Source organism: Lissotriton helveticus, chromosome 10, assembly GCF_964261635.1.
Source record: "Lissotriton helveticus chromosome 10, aLisHel1.1, whole genome shotgun sequence".
NCBI lineage: Eukaryota > Metazoa > Chordata > Amphibia > Caudata > Salamandridae > Lissotriton > Lissotriton helveticus.
In genome coordinates, this window is record NC_136071.1 from 204,828,313 (window position 1) to 204,845,453 (window position 17,141).

The window sequence follows — 17,141 nt, forward strand, 5'->3', positions numbered from 1 at the left end:
TGTATGAAAAGCTAAAGGAAAAAGAATGGGAGGTGGGAGAGAAAAAGATCGATTGGGCAGTTCTAGAAGCTGAAGACAAGGCACGAGTACCAGGTACCGGTCTTGGAGATAAATGTAAAGAATTACCAGAATTATTGATTCAAGTTTTACCTAGATTATTGACAACTAGAAAAGAAGACTGGGATGCAATCTCAGCCTGTAAACAGAAGCAAGATGAGGATATTAGTGATTTTTATTCTAGATTTGAAAAATGTTTTAGTATCAACAGTGGCCTCAAGACAAGTAGTGAGTCATACCCTCACCTTTTTGTTACTAAATTAGTCGAGAATTCAAGTCCACAAGTTAAAAATCGAGTTTTGAAAGTCGAAAGCACCTGGCAAGCTAATACTCCGTCCCAGATGCTCCAGATGCTCCAGTACCACCAGAATAGAATCAGGGACGAGCAAGAACACGAGAGAAAACGTATGAAAGACACGAAAATGAAAGTATTAGTTGCACAATCCGTTCCTCAAGACAGTCAGAAGAGGGGTCCGAATCAAGCCAGTCATCCTGCAGCTCCCGTTAAAGGGAACTGCAATTATTGTAAACAGCCAGGTCATTTTATAAATGAGTGTGCAGTTCTGAAACACAACATAGCTACTGGTAAGACAAAAGAAAGACCACGTCCGCCTAGACAAGAGCAAGTTTCACAGACTCCTCAGCCACAGAATGCACAACAGACAGTTACAGCACCGCAGCCCATCGCTGCAACACAGCATGTTACATCGCAGATGTACCAGTATGCACAGTCTGAGTATCCAGAGTACCAGCAGTATTCATGAAACAGCCTAGAGAGGGAGGTAGGCTTGCCTCTCATCGAGATACCTGTAGATCAAGAAGGTCCCTATGTTCACAGTCAAGTATTAGGGAAAGACAGAAAGTTTTTGATTGATACAGGGGCAAGTAGGACCACAATTAGTCACGCCGAAGTTCCAGGGGCTCCGCTCTCAGGCTCAAGAAATGTTTCCCTTGGATTTTCAGGAAAACCTATCGTAAATGAGATTTCAAAGCCAGTTACTCTAGAAGTAGGTCCATTGTCCCGCACTACTGATCTGTTACTTACTAAGTCATGTCCAGAAAATCTATTAGGCATTAAGACACTGAAAGAGTTAGGTGCAGTTATATGCTGTTCCCCAGAGGGAATACGATTGTTCCTACGTGACTTTAAGGGTCACTATGTATTACGAGATTTTGATTCGAGACTGTCTAATGTTCCACAGCATTTATGGGCGCAAGGTCCAACTGATGTAGGTTATATGCAAATCACACCCTATCGTGTGACTCTCAAGCCAGGTGTAGTGTTACCACGAATCAGACAGTACAGATTGCCACCTGAGGCTGTAGCAGCCTTATCCAAAATTATTGACGAGCTCATGGCTCAAGGAGTAGTTGTAGAAACTGACTCCAATGTATGTAATTCTCCGATCATTCCAGTCATGAAACGTACTGATCCAAATGCACCCCCAGTATATCGATTAGTGATTGATCTACGAGAGCTTAATAAATGTATTATTCCTCAGTACCCAGTTGTCCCAGACATCTCTTCCCTATTGACAGCCATTGATTCCGAAGCCACGTTCTTCACTGTTATAGACCTCAAGAACGCATTTTTCAGTGTTCCTATTCATCCAGACAGCCAGTTTCTTTTCGGATTCTGTTTAAATGGAAGGAGCTATATGTTCACACGAGCTCCTCAAGGTTTCACAGAAAGTCCTAGTATTTACAGTCAAGCACTCAAGAGACAACTAGATAACATTCACATGCCAACTGACACTGCCCTGCTCCAGTATGTCGATGATCTACTGGTCACAGCCCGTTCTGAACGTGCTTGCGAGCGAGCATCCCTTACAGTCTTGTATTTCCTAGCCGAGATGGGGCACAAGGTGTCCCCTTCGAAGCTTCAATTCTGTGTCCAGCAAGTGGTCTACTTAGGACACTTACTGTCCAAGAGGGGTAGGCAGTTGACACCAGACCGTATCCAGTTAATAGCGAGTCTTCCTCAGCCCAAGACCCAGAAGGAGGTACGTGCTTTTATCGGCCTTACTTCTTATTGTAGACAATGGATTCCTCAGTATGCATTTCTAGCCAAGCCACTGATACAGTTAACGACACAGGAGACAGCCGCACCGACTGTCCTCCCTTGGACATCTGAACATACACTTAGTTTCAATGAGTTAAAGAAAGCCCTATGCCAAGCTCCAGTTCTAGCGACACCGAACTACAGTAAGCCTTTTACACTTTTCGTTACTGAACGTGAAGCTACAGCATTATCTGTTCTCACATAATATCAAGCAGGACAATACAAGCCCTGTGCTTATTTTTCGAGCACATAAGATCCAGTCGCCCAGGCTTTGCCTGCGTGCCTTAAGTCAGTTGCAGCCACAGCCCTAGCTATCAGACAAAGTGATTCCATAGTATTAGGACATACCTTGACAGTACAAGTTCCACATTCCGTGGAAGTTCTTTTAAACCGAACACAAACTCAGCACTTGACAATTGCACGTTTAACAGGTTATGAATTGACACTGTTCCAGCCACACATAGAAATCAGACGCTGCAACATTTTAAATCCTGCTACACTGTTACCATCAGTTACTTCGAATCCTGACCCACATGACTGTGTGGAAGTAGTTAACATTACGACAAAGCCAAGACAAGATCTGACAGATATTCCGTTACCAGACCCCGACCTGACGCTTTATGTGGATGGTTCATGTATGAGAACTAGTACAGGAGAACTAGTCGCCGCGTATGCAGTGACTACTGACACCGAAGTTATTGAAACACACCGTATTGATACTCTGTCCGCTCAAGCAGCAGAGCTAGTTGCTCTGACACAAGCCTGTATACACGCCAAGAACTTGAAAGTTAACGTTTACACAGATTCACGCTACGCATTTGGAGTTGTACACGACTTCGGAGTGCTCTGGCAGGAGAGAGGTTTCATGACTTCTCATGGTACCAAGATTCAGCATGGTCTCCTTATTCAAGCTCTGTTAGATGCCATACATTTACCGACATCCATTGCTATCATGAAATGCAAAGCACATACGAAAGTCACTGATATTATTTCCCAAGGTAATGATCTAGCAGATCGCACAGCCAAGCTTACAGCACAGACTCTAGACAGTCCAGTTAACATGACACACACTCCAGATCCGATTACATGTATGACAGTTAAGGACCCTACACAAGATGTCATAGATATCCAGTTACATGCTACTCCCGATGAAATCAAGAAATGGTCCGAACAAGGAGGGGTCCAGACAGATCAAGGATGGTTAACAAAGGGTAGAGCCACATGGTTTCTCCCCGACTCTATGGTTCAAGTCATTATTAATACCGCACATAGTCCAGCACATTTAGGAGAAAAAGCTATGTTAGATAGTATCCAGAACATTTGGTTCAACAAGCATTTACGAGCTGCAGCTAAGCAGAAAGTCCGTACCTGTATGATATGTTGTCAGTTTAATCCAGGTAAAAGTGTCCCGGTGGAACAAGGTGGTTTCCAGCCCCCTGACCACCCTTTTGAAGTCCTCCAGATGGATTATATTCAGATGGAGCGATGTCGAGGTTTCAAGTATGTCCTTGTAGTTGTATGCGCTTTGTCCAGGTGGACAGAAGCATATCCAGTCCCAGATTACACAGCCGCGACCACTGCCAAGCAGTTGGTTCGTGAATTCTTCCCCCGTTATGGACTCCCTAGAGTCGTATATTCTGATAACGGCCAGCCATTCTCATCTGAACTCATGAAGCACGTTTCCCTTTTGTTAGGGTACCAGTGGAAGTTCCATTGTGTACGCCATCCTGAAGCAGCCGGTCTCGTTGAGAGACATAATCAAACCCTGAAAATCCGCATCGCCAAAGTCTGTCAAGAAAAAGGTGTGGACTGGCTAGTAGCTCTGCCAGTTGCTCTATTTTACATGCGCATGGTCGCACATTCCAGATCAGGTCTGTCCCCGTACGAGGTCGTTTTCGGCCGCCCCCCTAATATGTGGGGTACTCCTAGACCCCGAAGTATTACCGATGTTTCAAGTAATATGCTGACAGATTACCTAGCTTCCTTGATGTCTGCCCTCAACTCATGTCGTTCACAGGTTGCCGCCGCATTTCCAGACAATACCGAGGTGGCACCGCATGAAATCGTCCCAGGATCCATGGTGATGGTCCGCAACTTTGACAGATCAAGTCCGCTGGAGCCTCGTTGGAAAGAGCCCCGACAGGTCCTCCTCACCACCCGTACAGCCGTGAAGTTGGAAGGACGCAAGGGCTGGGTGCACCTTTCTCATGTCAAACTTTTTAATGGACTGAAACCCGTCTTGACAAACATTTCCCAGGATTCAAAGGATTGCCAAAATATTGTTTTCAAGGACTGTCCCGCAAATGACATTGATTCAAAACCCCCCCTGTTAGAGAAAACTCCGCAGCAGGAGTATAAACAGAAACTACGGTCTAGTAAAATAAGTCAGCCAGTTTGATTGTCTAAGTCCTCCCCTAGGTGAAACGGTTAGACTGTTTCTGACATGTATAAAATAGACCCCCATAGTGAGAGAGTTAGTCAAAACTCAATCCGATGTATCATTTTTCTATGTTTCATATTGTTTTTCAGCCTTATGATTTCCTGCACCAGTTATGCATTTTACCTATGTTTCCCAGTTTCACATGTAAATAAGTCTGCTAATGCTACAGTAGAGCACACGTTTAGTGATCTGCCCCCTCATGAACTGTCCTACCGCCTCGCTATGCGTAATAACTCATTTATCCGCATGTTACATTACTCACACCAGACCAGCAATGCCACTAATTGTTGGGTATGTGGTCGACTCCCCCCTTTTCAGATGCCGAAGGGAGTTCTGCCACTTTTTCCTTATCCATTTTCACATAATGGTTCGTGTGGAGCATGGTCCACGTTAACGTCATCCTCAACAGATATGTCTTTTCTTAACAGTACATGTTTCCCAGACAAGCAAGGTCTCCCCCACAGAACCGGGTTAGATCTAGAAAATGAAGTGTATAATTTAGGTAATTATTCGTCGAATTTTATGGTCCTGAATGTTCAGTCTGATACTACTCCAGACTTACCTGCTATTTCAGTACTACCAGTCAAAGGCGAATTATGTGTCCGAAATAATGGTTCCGTACATGTAGGACATAGTGATTGTACTACTATTGTCAAGTATAGTGACAGTGGGAAATCTATTTTCAAAGCTTCACGTCATTCATATTTTATTTGTGGTCAGACCGCATATGTTCGTCTGCCCCTCGATTGGGAGGGAACCTGTTACATTGCCTTCCTACTGCCACCAGTTTTTCTAGCCCCATCTGATTATCATAGAAATACACATCTAGTACACATTAGACATAGAAGGGAGTCCCCAATTGTCGATTATACTGAAACTACTCTAGAACAATATACCGATTTCAATAAAGGTTTCTTCTTCTTTATAGGCCCTGTCCAGAATAGTAAGTTAATCCGTAGATTAACCAGAACCCTTGAAGCTGTAATAAATGAGACTGCCTCTGCTCTAGGTAACTTAACTGAAGAGCAATCTGCTATGAGATTTGTCGTTTTACAGAATCGTCTCGTCCTTGACGTCATACTGGCCGATAGGGGCGGGGCCTGTAGAGTCATCGGATCTAGTTGCTGCATTTTCATTCCAAATAACGCGCCGTCTGTTTATTCAGCTATAACCAGACTCCATAAAATTGCCCATCTGATACACCAAGATCCAGGCACCTGGACATGGTCCGGTTGGTTCTGGAATATAATTTCCGCATGGGGATGGAAAATATTGTCCTTTCTAGGTATTGCAGTAGCGATCATATTCAGCTGCTGCCTCTGTATACAATGTGGCCCTGCGATTTGCGGCATTTGTGCTACCTCTTGTATTCCTAGTCCCAAGTCCCGTTCTAAATCCCGTTCTAAGAGAATTCAAGACGAGCAAATGATACTGTATGAAATGATAGATGGTATCATGAATATTGATGTTTCCTGATGGAAACGTAGTGACAAGGAGGGAATGTGGAAAAGTAAATTTTGCCATGTTCTGTGTCCCTACGTGTCATCCGTCATATGTTATGTGTGCATGATTAAATATGCATATGCATTCCCCATGTCCGATTAATGACGCAATTACAGTTGTGTCCCCCTCTAGTATGCCAGTTTCCAGTCCTCGTGAATACTACGAATATCAGGCCTATGTAAAGCTACGTTGCCACGTTTCTCAGTGTGCACGTTATTCCATTATAAAGTCCCCGTTTCTAGGCCTCAAAAGGGCCTGGACACCAGATTCAGCTCCTGTCTCCTGAAGCCTCGCTGAGGAGGGATACAGCCCCCACCTGTATCCTCGACCCTTCACTTACTTCCTGCCTCGCAGTGCCCGGCCCAGCCTGGCTCAGTCTCTGAGTCTGCCAAGAATATGTTATGATTCCAGTTATCAGTTCAGTCCTCCTTCTCTGCATTCCTAAGCTACTGAACTGCATCAATAGTTTCCGTCATTGTCTAGCCTTCACGTCTCCACGTTAGAGAAATACTGCATTTAATGGTCATTTCATATTCTTCATCACGCACTACATGTAGAATAATGCATGGTCCAGTCTTAGAATCAAGTTAGCCTTTCCTCTCTTGACTTATAGTTTATATCAACATGTTCTCTAAACATCAGATACTAGATAGGGTTTAGGTACATGTCGCTCCGACTCTCCAGACTTCAGTCTCTGCTCCTAGTACAGAGTTCATAGCCCCCAGCTTCTCCTAGTGATACGTCATTGCCAGTTTGCGCGCACCACTAGGTTAGAGGTCCCGGCTCCTCAGGTAGCCCCCTCCATGGTTTCCGCCCCATTCATGACATATCCTGTTACGTCTACACCACATGTCTATGTATACGCCCAGTTACACCTACTTTTGTCTTTATCTTTCGCGACTGCTACGCGTCACGCCTTCTGCTCCACCCACTGCTACGCCTACTGCAATGTAATGCTATGTGTTTGCGTTATGTATATATGCTCATGTATTGTTATTGAAAGTCAGCGCGCTCATCCCAGATCCAGCCCCAGCAGCTGCTGGGCCCTATCATCCTATTCCTATGCAGGTTGTCCTGTTCCTGTCCTTATGCTGTATTAAACCTGCAAGACTCCTACTACCTCGAATCTTGACTCTTATTTATTGAGCTATCTGTTATGATATATGTCTAGTCAAAAATAGGGTATTATTTATTTATTTACCACAGAAGAATGATGGGATCAGCCTGTTGGGATTGATACTGGAATTGAGCATGGCAGCCTGTAGGGAGTGGCAGAGGTTACACGGACCTGCTCATGCCTCTATAGTCTGCACCCATAGAAAACCTTCCACTCCTCAAGTCAATATGAATAATGCAGTCTCAGTTTATTTTAGTAGTCACTGGCTGATATGGAGGAGGCTGGTAAAGAAAAATCCCTGATTTGTGGGTGAAGTGGCAAATCATCTATTTGGTACGATTGCCAGTGGGCATTTTGGTGTTATACAATCTCCTACATTGTTGAAGCAGAAATAATTAAACTAGATACAACCAAATGCGTATAGGGTGTCTGAATTCGAACACATTCACTAACAAGCAAATCATAGCTGGAACAAAGCACAAGCAACCACTCCACCCTTCTTGTACAACAGCGATCAGTTAGGCATGCAGAGGCAGCTGAGTGAAGCTTGCCAAAAGGAAACCTTGAATCGGGTTTACACAGGGAACTTAAGGGCCGATTTTAAGTTGACAGAGTGGGTATTCTGTTGCACTGGCGATGGGAGTACCAGCCCCGCTAAATTCTCCGTTCACCTGCTCGACTTAGAGTTGGGGGAATGTTAGAAGGTGGTTCTGACCATCTGAGCTGCTCGGATTTTTCACTTTTTGAACACCTAATTGTTGAGCTTTTACTGTGGGAGAGCCTCATAAGCTGGGACACACCCACAGTGAACTCATGAGGAAAAGGACTGCATGTGGATTTAACCGGTGTCCCCCTGGTGAGACTTGGCCGCTGCGCTGCAGCCTGAGTAAGGGGCACCGGGCTGGTTACATGCAGACTCGTGTGTACATGCATGTGCACAAGTGTAGGGGCTGCGCAGGGGAGATTCCTGGCGTGCGCAGCCAAGGAGCAGCTACAAGGTGAATGGTGTGGCAAGACTTGTGCAGAGCTGGGTGGTGACATAGAATAGGCGTTATACAATGGGAAATAAAATAAAAGGGAAAGTCAGTGCGCTTTAATGCTTTCACTGAAAAACCGCTTCATTATTCCCCTATGAGGATGTGGACCACATGGGATAGTTTCACTTTGCTAGGGCCTACAAATGCCAGACACGCACTAAATTCCACTGTAACTTAGGTGAGAAGAAGTATTCTGCAGAGTGCAAAGTCATATTTGTACTGCTTTTGGGTCATCCAGAAATGTCATATTTTTCAGAGTCAGCTCATAACCAGAGCCTGGCTGGGGCTGACCCTGCCAGGCTGGAGTAATGACCTTCCTCCCCAAGCTGTAGCATCAGATGCCTAGCCCTTCACGACAAGCATTTTAAGGGTGAAGGCCTCCTTTTCAAGTAGAGAAGATGGGTGGAGCTACAGGTTAATCCATCAGCAGCTGTAACCTGGTGCCAGACCCCAAGCTGCTCTGGAGAGAAGGCAGCGAGGGGGGCAAGGGGCTTTCAGAGACCATGTGGCATGAGACCCCCGGATGACGCCATTTTGAACTAACCCAGATGCGTGGGCAGGAAGGAGGGAGCAGGGGCGGAGAAGTGATGTGTCGCTGTTTGATAGGGCAAACAGAGACTTCCTGCCAGCCCCCTCCCAATCCTTTAAAAAGAGTTTGGACAGGAAGAGGAGCTCTCTCTGGGGTGTGGTCTGCTTAGGACGACTGATGCTGGAGCCTGGCACCATGGGCAGCTGGAAGGAAGAACCTCCAGCCTGGCCCAGGACCCTGACTTGCGCCACAAGAGGAGGAGAGCCAGGCGAAAGGCTGGTGCAGGGAGCCATTGAAGACAGCTCTCGGCTGAATCAACCCTCCGTGAGACCAGGAGGGCGAAGGAAAGTCCTCCCAGTGGCTGGGGTGCGCCACCAGGAGCAAGAAGAGGCCGAAATCGTAAAGATCGGTCCCCTGGGGGGTGAGATATGCCCCCCAGAAGGTATTACAGCAAACAAATGATGGACGAAATGCTGACAATGCAAACATTGTCCCCCAGTCAAAAGATCTGGGTTAAATCCATAGTTCTTTTGCCCACTACGCCACCCCAGTTTGGACCCAGCCATATGCAAATCAGTCTTGACCCTGTGCCACATGGAAACAGTTCAGACCGAACTGCCAGGCCAGGTCCTCCCTGGACCGGAAACAAGCATACTGGGACCGGTTTCAGGGTATGTCACCCTTCTTCAGCCAGGCTAGCTTGAATCCAGCGGCATATTGAGCAAGGAACCCACGTCTGGGCATACCCATCCCACTTAGGGCGAAAAGTGTTACAGCAAACAAATGATGGACGGAATGCTGACAATGCAAACATTCTCCCCCAGTCAAAAGATCTGGGTTAAATCCATTGTTCTTTTGCCCACTACGCCACCCCAGTTTGGACCCAGCCATATGCAAATCAGTCTTGACCCTGTGCCCCATGGGAACAGTCCAGACCGAACTGCAGGAGCAACGAAGTCTCCCCCAGCACGAAGAAGGAAAGTCCCTCACTAAGTCGCTGGAGACGTGCGAAGAATAACACCTCAAGGGCTCAGTCAGGCATCAAAAGCATCCTGTGGCTGGAACTTTTGTTCTTCAGCTGGGGGTACACCAAGGTGTGAAATGTAAAGGGCTGAGTTTGGGGATGTCTGGAGGAGGGCATCCCCTGGAGGTGAAGGGGTGTAATTGCACCGGAAATGCATTTACCGGAGGTTATTTCTTTTGAGGGACTGAAAATCACATGTGTACTGTGAAGTCATAAGAAAAGTGGGGTTATGTTGCTGGACATTCCTGCTAGGATGTCTGGCTGTATATGCTTAATCCTGTGATTTCAACTGTGCTGCCTATTAGGGGCTTTAATTGCAATGTATTATAATTGTTATCAGCTAGAACCTCATTTAAAGTGATGCCCAAACATGTATTCTTGCTACTGCGTTAGGGGAAGAACAACCCAGACTGTTATCCACTAAGATGTAGAGGTGTATACTGTATGGACATTATGAGATAGTCAGTCAGGTTTATGTGTACCCAGGGCAGGTGTACCTATTTTAATGCTCGTTGAGATGATGGGGGTGGGTCGCCACTGGGATGTTGCCAGGTGGCAAGGCCCTCACTCCAGGTTGTGTCAACCCACTGCATTAGGGGGGCAAGGTGATGTGCATACATGGGAGTGGTGGTACTAGACACCACCCCCTCTGTTTTACTGTACTTTCAACTACTTACCACATTACATAACGTACTATTTGAATGGAAGTAGATATACAAATGGGATCTTTTCATGGCTGGTTGGCTGGTATGGGTAGGGAAGGGTTTAGCATGGTAATGAAAATCGGCAAAAGGGAGTGGTACTGAACCACTAAAGCTTGCCACAGCACTACTCACACCTTTTATGCAGCATCACAGAACTCAAGCACGTCAGTGCAACTAAACAGCGACCAGAAATGTAATGTTACATGGCTGTACTCCATAATAATGTATCATTTAGGCACACAATGAACAATTTTAACACATCTTGGTTAGGACTCGCAATGGACCCAGGTCACCTGTTATTAGGGCTAAGGCTCCCATTTAATCTAGCATCCCCGACAATTAGGGCTTTCCCTCCTATTTAAGCAAGACTCTTAGGGCATCCACATAAAGGGAGACAAGCTAAGGGCTGCCTGGTCGGGCCTGGAAAGAGGCTAAGCTCAGAAATTCTGCCTCCTCACCTCCAGGCCACCAGGTAAGCAGCCACTGGTCAATAAAGTGGATAACTGCTATTGGGCTCCAGGGTATTAGCACGTCTCAATACAAACCACAATATAAAGCATCACAAGGAGAGAATTGCTGTAACTGGGTTCTTTGGGATAGTAATCAATGTCTTGCCTATCTAACCAAAATAAGGAGGACAGTAACCAGTGGTCTCAAGCGTATAGATTCGGCATCACCCTAGGACACCACACACCAATTCACTATCTATCCCTCATCTTCAACAGGATAGACAACTATTGAATGAATGGTCCTGTAGAGCCTTGCTGATATTTGGAGGGCCAAGATACAAGCTGTAGCACCCCACCTAACTAGCCACTTAACACTAACCAGACAAGGATGTAAACACTGGAGAGATCTTATACACATTGCGGATTACTAGAGCACTCCAACATAGTCCACCCTGCAGTTTCCAAAATCACACCCCTTTGGCATCAATACCCTGTTATGAGGAAAGGGCACCTGTAACAGTGTATCTTGTCAAATCTTGACTGATATGTCATAATGCCAGCAACATAAAAGAGGACGGTAATGTAGTCTACTGAATCAGATCTCTGATAACCACTCAATCCTTCTCCACACCGGTTACCTCCCAGAGATCCATAAGATCGCTGATTGGACGACTTCTGTCACTGCCAGCACAGGAAAAGAGATTGAGAACATACAAGAAAAACTACCAACACAATAAAGGGACCTGCAAAGCTAATCAGTGCTGCTAGCATACCAAAAACTATATAAAAAAGTGTGTGTACCTCATACACTTATTCACATATAACACTGTCAAGTGCTGCGTCCCATTACACAATTCCAGCATCTCAGTGGTCATCACACACGACATGAAAACACTGCATGCATAAGCTAAATACTAAGACAACACTCCAACCACATACCCTACTCATTGAAGCATGCTGCGCAAGAGGGCAAAAGTGTCACCACCCCGCCTAAAGTAGTAAACATTATATAAATACTACAATAAAATAACATTTTGGCTAAATAAATGCTCAAGAGGAAGTTCAAAACATGTAACAGAAAATATATTTTAGAAATAACTCTGTAAATGTAGAAGGGTTGAAGCTTGGGAAGAATCATATTTACGGTTCAATTATCACTCCAAATGTACCTTCCATAGTGCTGCAAATTTCCAGGCATTTCTGCACGGATTGGGGAGTCTCTCCCTGCTAACTGAATAAAAAAGACAAAGTATAGAGAAATTAAAATTTCATTAAAGAAAACATTGTGATGGAAAACAGCTAAATTCTAACCAAGGTACATGTGATAAGCTGAAACTTCAGGCTGAATGTCCAAGTCAACTAGAAGAACCAATAAAATGTAGTCTGCACTATGGCCAATCTTGTGCACAGTTTGACCAAAATATCCTACTCTGAGTGTAGAGTATAGCAAACATATCAACTCTAAGCTCACGCATTGATCATCATAACATACTCTAAAATTAGTTTACAGTTTCACCATTATACCATACCAAAACATACCTCAATTTAGTGTACAGCATGAAAATGTTAGTGTAATGCATGGTCAACACAGAATAGTCCAATTTGATTTACTTATGGCCAACGCAGTACACACTATAGCATGGCTACCCAGACTCTTGAAAACAGAGAGCTGATAAAATAACCAAGTGGTTCATGCGAGAAATTAGAAAACAAATGTATGTGTACACCCAACTGCCATATGGCTAAATCCACTGCCAGTGGGATATAGGATTCTGTAATGGAAGACCTCAACAGGGATACTGGGGTGTCTTCCATGCAGTACACACCAGCTTATGTTGATTTTTAGGTAAACAACCAAAGAGTGTGGCATTATGTCAGCACAGACTCCACTTTCCGATCTGGTGTTGGATGTGCAGACCTTTAAGTCCACTGCCTGAAGAGTACTTTCCGTCTCTAATCTCCCTCTCTTGCCATCTCTTTTAATCTGGTCACAATTTTTCGGTATCTCTACCTACCATCTTTTATTCTTGTCTAGCTATCGTAGTATGACTCTCTCCAGCAAAGTCTCTTCCCTCTCCCAATTAATCTTTCTCTCCTCCCATCCAGCTCTACTTCTTCTACGTTTCTACGTCAGATTCTCTGCTTCTACATACACCTCCCCACATCTAACCTTCATTATTCCACAGAGCCTGGGTCACTCGCTGGCAGAAAAATGTAAAGTATGAAAAACATCAGATGAAACAAAGAAAATTCCTCTACCTGTCTAAGTCCCCTTCTATCCCTATGTAATATTCTTCAACACCCTCCAGTCTGTGTTCTGTATTGACCACTGACCCTCAGCGTCTGTCCCGCTCTCATCTGCTAATACATTTCCACTGAGCAAAATGACTAATCCATTGAAGTGAAGGATGGATGGATGGATCTCCAGAACGGAGTATTAGTGGACACGCTTAGTCCAACCCATGCAGTGCGGCTGCTGTGCGCTTCCATCCTCCTTCCTGGTGCTTCTAGAGATGGCTTCCACCAGTGGTAAAGGTTCCATTGCGGAAGCCATGAACCTGGCTGATGTTCTATCTGCCCTTGTGGCCTGCTGCATTTGAGGTATCATGCAAGGTAGGATGGGGTGCAAGCAAGGAGCAAAGCACAATACTTTGCTGGCAGAACCATCACATCCATTCATCCCATTTCTCTCTCCACTCACAGACATAACACTCACCTTTACAAAAACACTGACTAACATATTAGCTAACAAAACTCAACAAACCATTGAATACTACCAAACGCCACCATACAAGTGCACCATCACACAATATCATTAAAACACACAGGGAAGCCTGCATTGCTGCTGCGCCTGCTATGTGTGGGTGGGTGGAAGTGTTCACTGCTGTTCCTGTTGCAGTTAATTTTCTGTATATATTAAGGAACCTTGCATTGCTGCCACCTGTCTTGTGCTTGTTCTTTGTGTTAGGGAAGTCTGCAGTGACTCTCCCCATGGTGTAGTTCTGATGTGTATTAATGATATGTGGTAAAACCTTATGTGTTTCCCCCGTACAAAATCCGAAATGATTTTTATTGCCAATACTTAATTGTGGAGTGCTTGTATTCGGTTAAAATAGTGTACGCAACTGTTACTCTCTGCCATTACTTGCTCTTGAACTCATTCTAATGTTAGCCTTTAAAACTTGACAAGCCTCTTGAAAATAACACATCCTAAGCTTAGAAACTAAATTAACTGAAATATACTTAGGAGCCATCCTTACCTCAGGTTCAATGTACCTCGGAAAAAGTGACGTTGTGAGATATTTGTACAAAATTCTCATGTCGTCTTGTTCCAAACCACTCCTGGAAAAAATAGGAGAATAGTTAAAAATGTATAGTCACATTTCAGGATATAACAAATGATTACACTATATAATGGCATGGTGACACAAAGTCAGTCCTCCAAAGCAAGAAACCATCCTTCTGGGATATACACTAAAGAGTGCCCTGGATTTGGTGGTTGTAATTTCACACCTCCAGACTTACCAGTGCCTGGGATACCAGTAACTCTGGGGTGCACAGTTACCAGGGACTACAGGTTGAACCCCAAGTTTACCCAAGAAATTGGGATTTACCAGGCAAATCAGTCTGCTCTCCTCTATTAGTCCTCATTTTACCCCACCTGGGATTTGGCTTCCTCTAGCAGCTGAAGTCCCTGCAGTGAAATTTACTGGATCGGCGATAACTCGCAGACTATGTAATTCTGAGGGAGCGGGTAATGGGAGTTACTATGTTCTTCAGATTTAAAAGGGACAATCATTAAAAGATCCAAAACGGCATTGTGGCGCTGAATAAAAATAAGCACCATAACCTGAACACTGTGCAGTGTTTGTTGTGCTACATTCAATGTATTATGAAGCTACTCCCTCAGGTGCCTTTTGCACAATACTTTGTTGATCGCCTTCATTCATAGAAAATTAGACAAATACCAAAATCCACTGCTGCGGACATTTGAAACAGCTGTATACAAACATATTGATATTCTAGAAAAGGGCGTAGGTGTATTTTCAATGCAAAAATCCCACCCACGTCATTACCTATATTAATTGTGATTTGCAATGTTGTGGGTGTTGTGTACAGAGATGATCATGGACAGAATCCATCATTGTTTACTGACTAAATGATTCAATAAAATGATTGGTACAGGTTGTGGTCCTGTGAGCAACAACTCATGTCTGTCCTCATTGCTCTAAGGCAGAAATGGATTGTGGTTCCCTGTGACACCCAGAAACAAGACTCCAAAATGCTTTACCTGCCTCAAACAAGAGGATCAACAGTTATCTTTTTGTAAAGTGAGGAAGGAAAATAGAAGTTTTTATTCGTTTCACAACACTTGTATAATTTTCACATGCCACCAACTTTTTGATCCAAAACCATCATATTTAAAACAGAGACAAAGCATCAGCACTAACCCTCTTACAAAGCTACAATCCAAGAATACTCTAACCCAGCCTCTCTGTTCCTTCCAACACATTTTTAACGATGAATTTATGGACCTGGTCAAAGCAAGCAGGCCTGCTGGCAGCCCTTCTGACTTGTGTCCACAGCAAACCTTCAAGACAATTCTTCTAACAACCTCTGCTACCACTCCAGTAAGGAGAATCATCAACAACTCCTTAACTACCAGAATATTTCCAGAAGAACTCAAAAAGTCATACATACGTCCATTACTGAGGAATACAATCTTGGACCAGCTGAAGCCTGACAACTACAGACCGATTTCAAATGACCTTTCCTGGACAAACTGATAGAAAGAGCAGCTTTTGCCCAGATGTTACAATTTATTGAAGAGAATCCCATACCTTCAGATTTCCAAACGGGATTTTGTCCATGAAGAGGCACAGAATCTGCCCTCCTTGCCATCTGGGATGACCTTAAGATCACAGCTGCCTGCAACGGGGTTGCTGCACTACTTCTCTTGGACCTCTCAGCTGCCTTTGACAGGGTTGACTCTGAAACAAAGACTCTATGAAGCCAGCATAGAGGGGACTGCTCTAGACTGGATCGTGTCCTACCTTTGCACCAGAACTAATGCCATCCATACCCCACCTTTCTCGTCCAAATCGTACTTCACAAAAGCAGGGGTCCCTCAAGGTTCTATAATCTCGCCCATGCTTTCAACTTCTACATGAAGTCATTAACTGCAGTGATCAATCAATTTCACCTCACATGCTATACTATGCAGATGACATGCAAACACTCCTTCAACGGCAATGCCCCAAAGACTTTGGAAACTTGCCAATTTTCAGTTGTCTCAGAGCTGTGGATCAATGGATGACGTGGAGCCATCTCAAACTGAAGGCTCCCAAAACAGAAATACTCACAAGTGGCAACTGAAAAAATGATGATCCGCTCGCCATGTGGCCTGATGATCGGGGAACACCGCCTAAAATATCAAAGTAAGTAAGAAACCTTGGAATGACCATGGACTCCAAGCTATCGAATGCCAAGTGGACAAACTAGCAAGATCAAGCTTTATTACTATAAAAACTCTGCGACTAATCATCCCCCATTTGGGATTTCCACTCAAGGTCCAGGCTACCATCTCCCTTGTTTTGTCCAAACTCGATTACGCCAACAGCCTCTACCAGGGATCACCATTAACATCCATGAAAAGACTACAACGTATTCAGATTTCGGCTGCAAGACTACTCTTTCGTATAAAACTGCAGAGCCACATCTCTCCTGCCTTGAAAACCCTGCATTGGTTACCAGTTGCCACAAGATCTACATGCAAACTGCTTTGTATCACCCACAAAGCGATACATGGAACGGGACCGCTCTTCATTAGGAATAAAATCACCAAACACATTCAACAAAGGAATCTCCGGTCTAGAGTGGCACCTTGCCTCAAAATCCCAAGATACAAGAAAAAAAAAACAGTGGGTGCCACATCATTCTCTGTTCAAGCAGCCAAACTATGGAACTCTTTACCCCTCAACATAAGATCCACGGATAACCACCTTATCTTCAGAAAACTACTCAAGAATTGGCTCTTCCCCACAAAACCACCATATGTAAACAGATAGAAATATACAGCATATCTCTCTGTATATAAGGATTTATTTGTACTATAGATCTGCACCTATTTATGTGTATTGCTTTGTATAAACATGTAGAGTACTTATGTTATATATAGATATTCATTAGTTATGCTTAACAAATGTACATATTACTGAT

General features: G+C 44.3%; 1 protein-coding gene across 5 annotated transcripts in view; it reads right to left on the minus strand.

Annotated features, from left to right (window-relative positions):
* CCZ1 (CCZ1 vacuolar protein trafficking and biogenesis associated) overlaps positions 1-17,141 on the minus strand; it is a 249,034-nt gene that overhangs the window by 49,213 nt on the left and 182,680 nt on the right. For all 5 annotated transcript variants that reach the window (XM_078665158.1, XM_078665155.1, XM_078665156.1 and 2 more), the window contains 2 exons: positions 14,183-14,264; positions 12,092-12,153 (listed from right to left, as the gene is read on the minus strand). In XM_078665158.1, the coding sequence (XP_078521284.1) occupies positions 12,092-12,153; positions 14,183-14,264 (144 nt within the window). The remainder of the gene's footprint in view (positions 1-12,091; positions 12,154-14,182; positions 14,265-17,141) is intronic.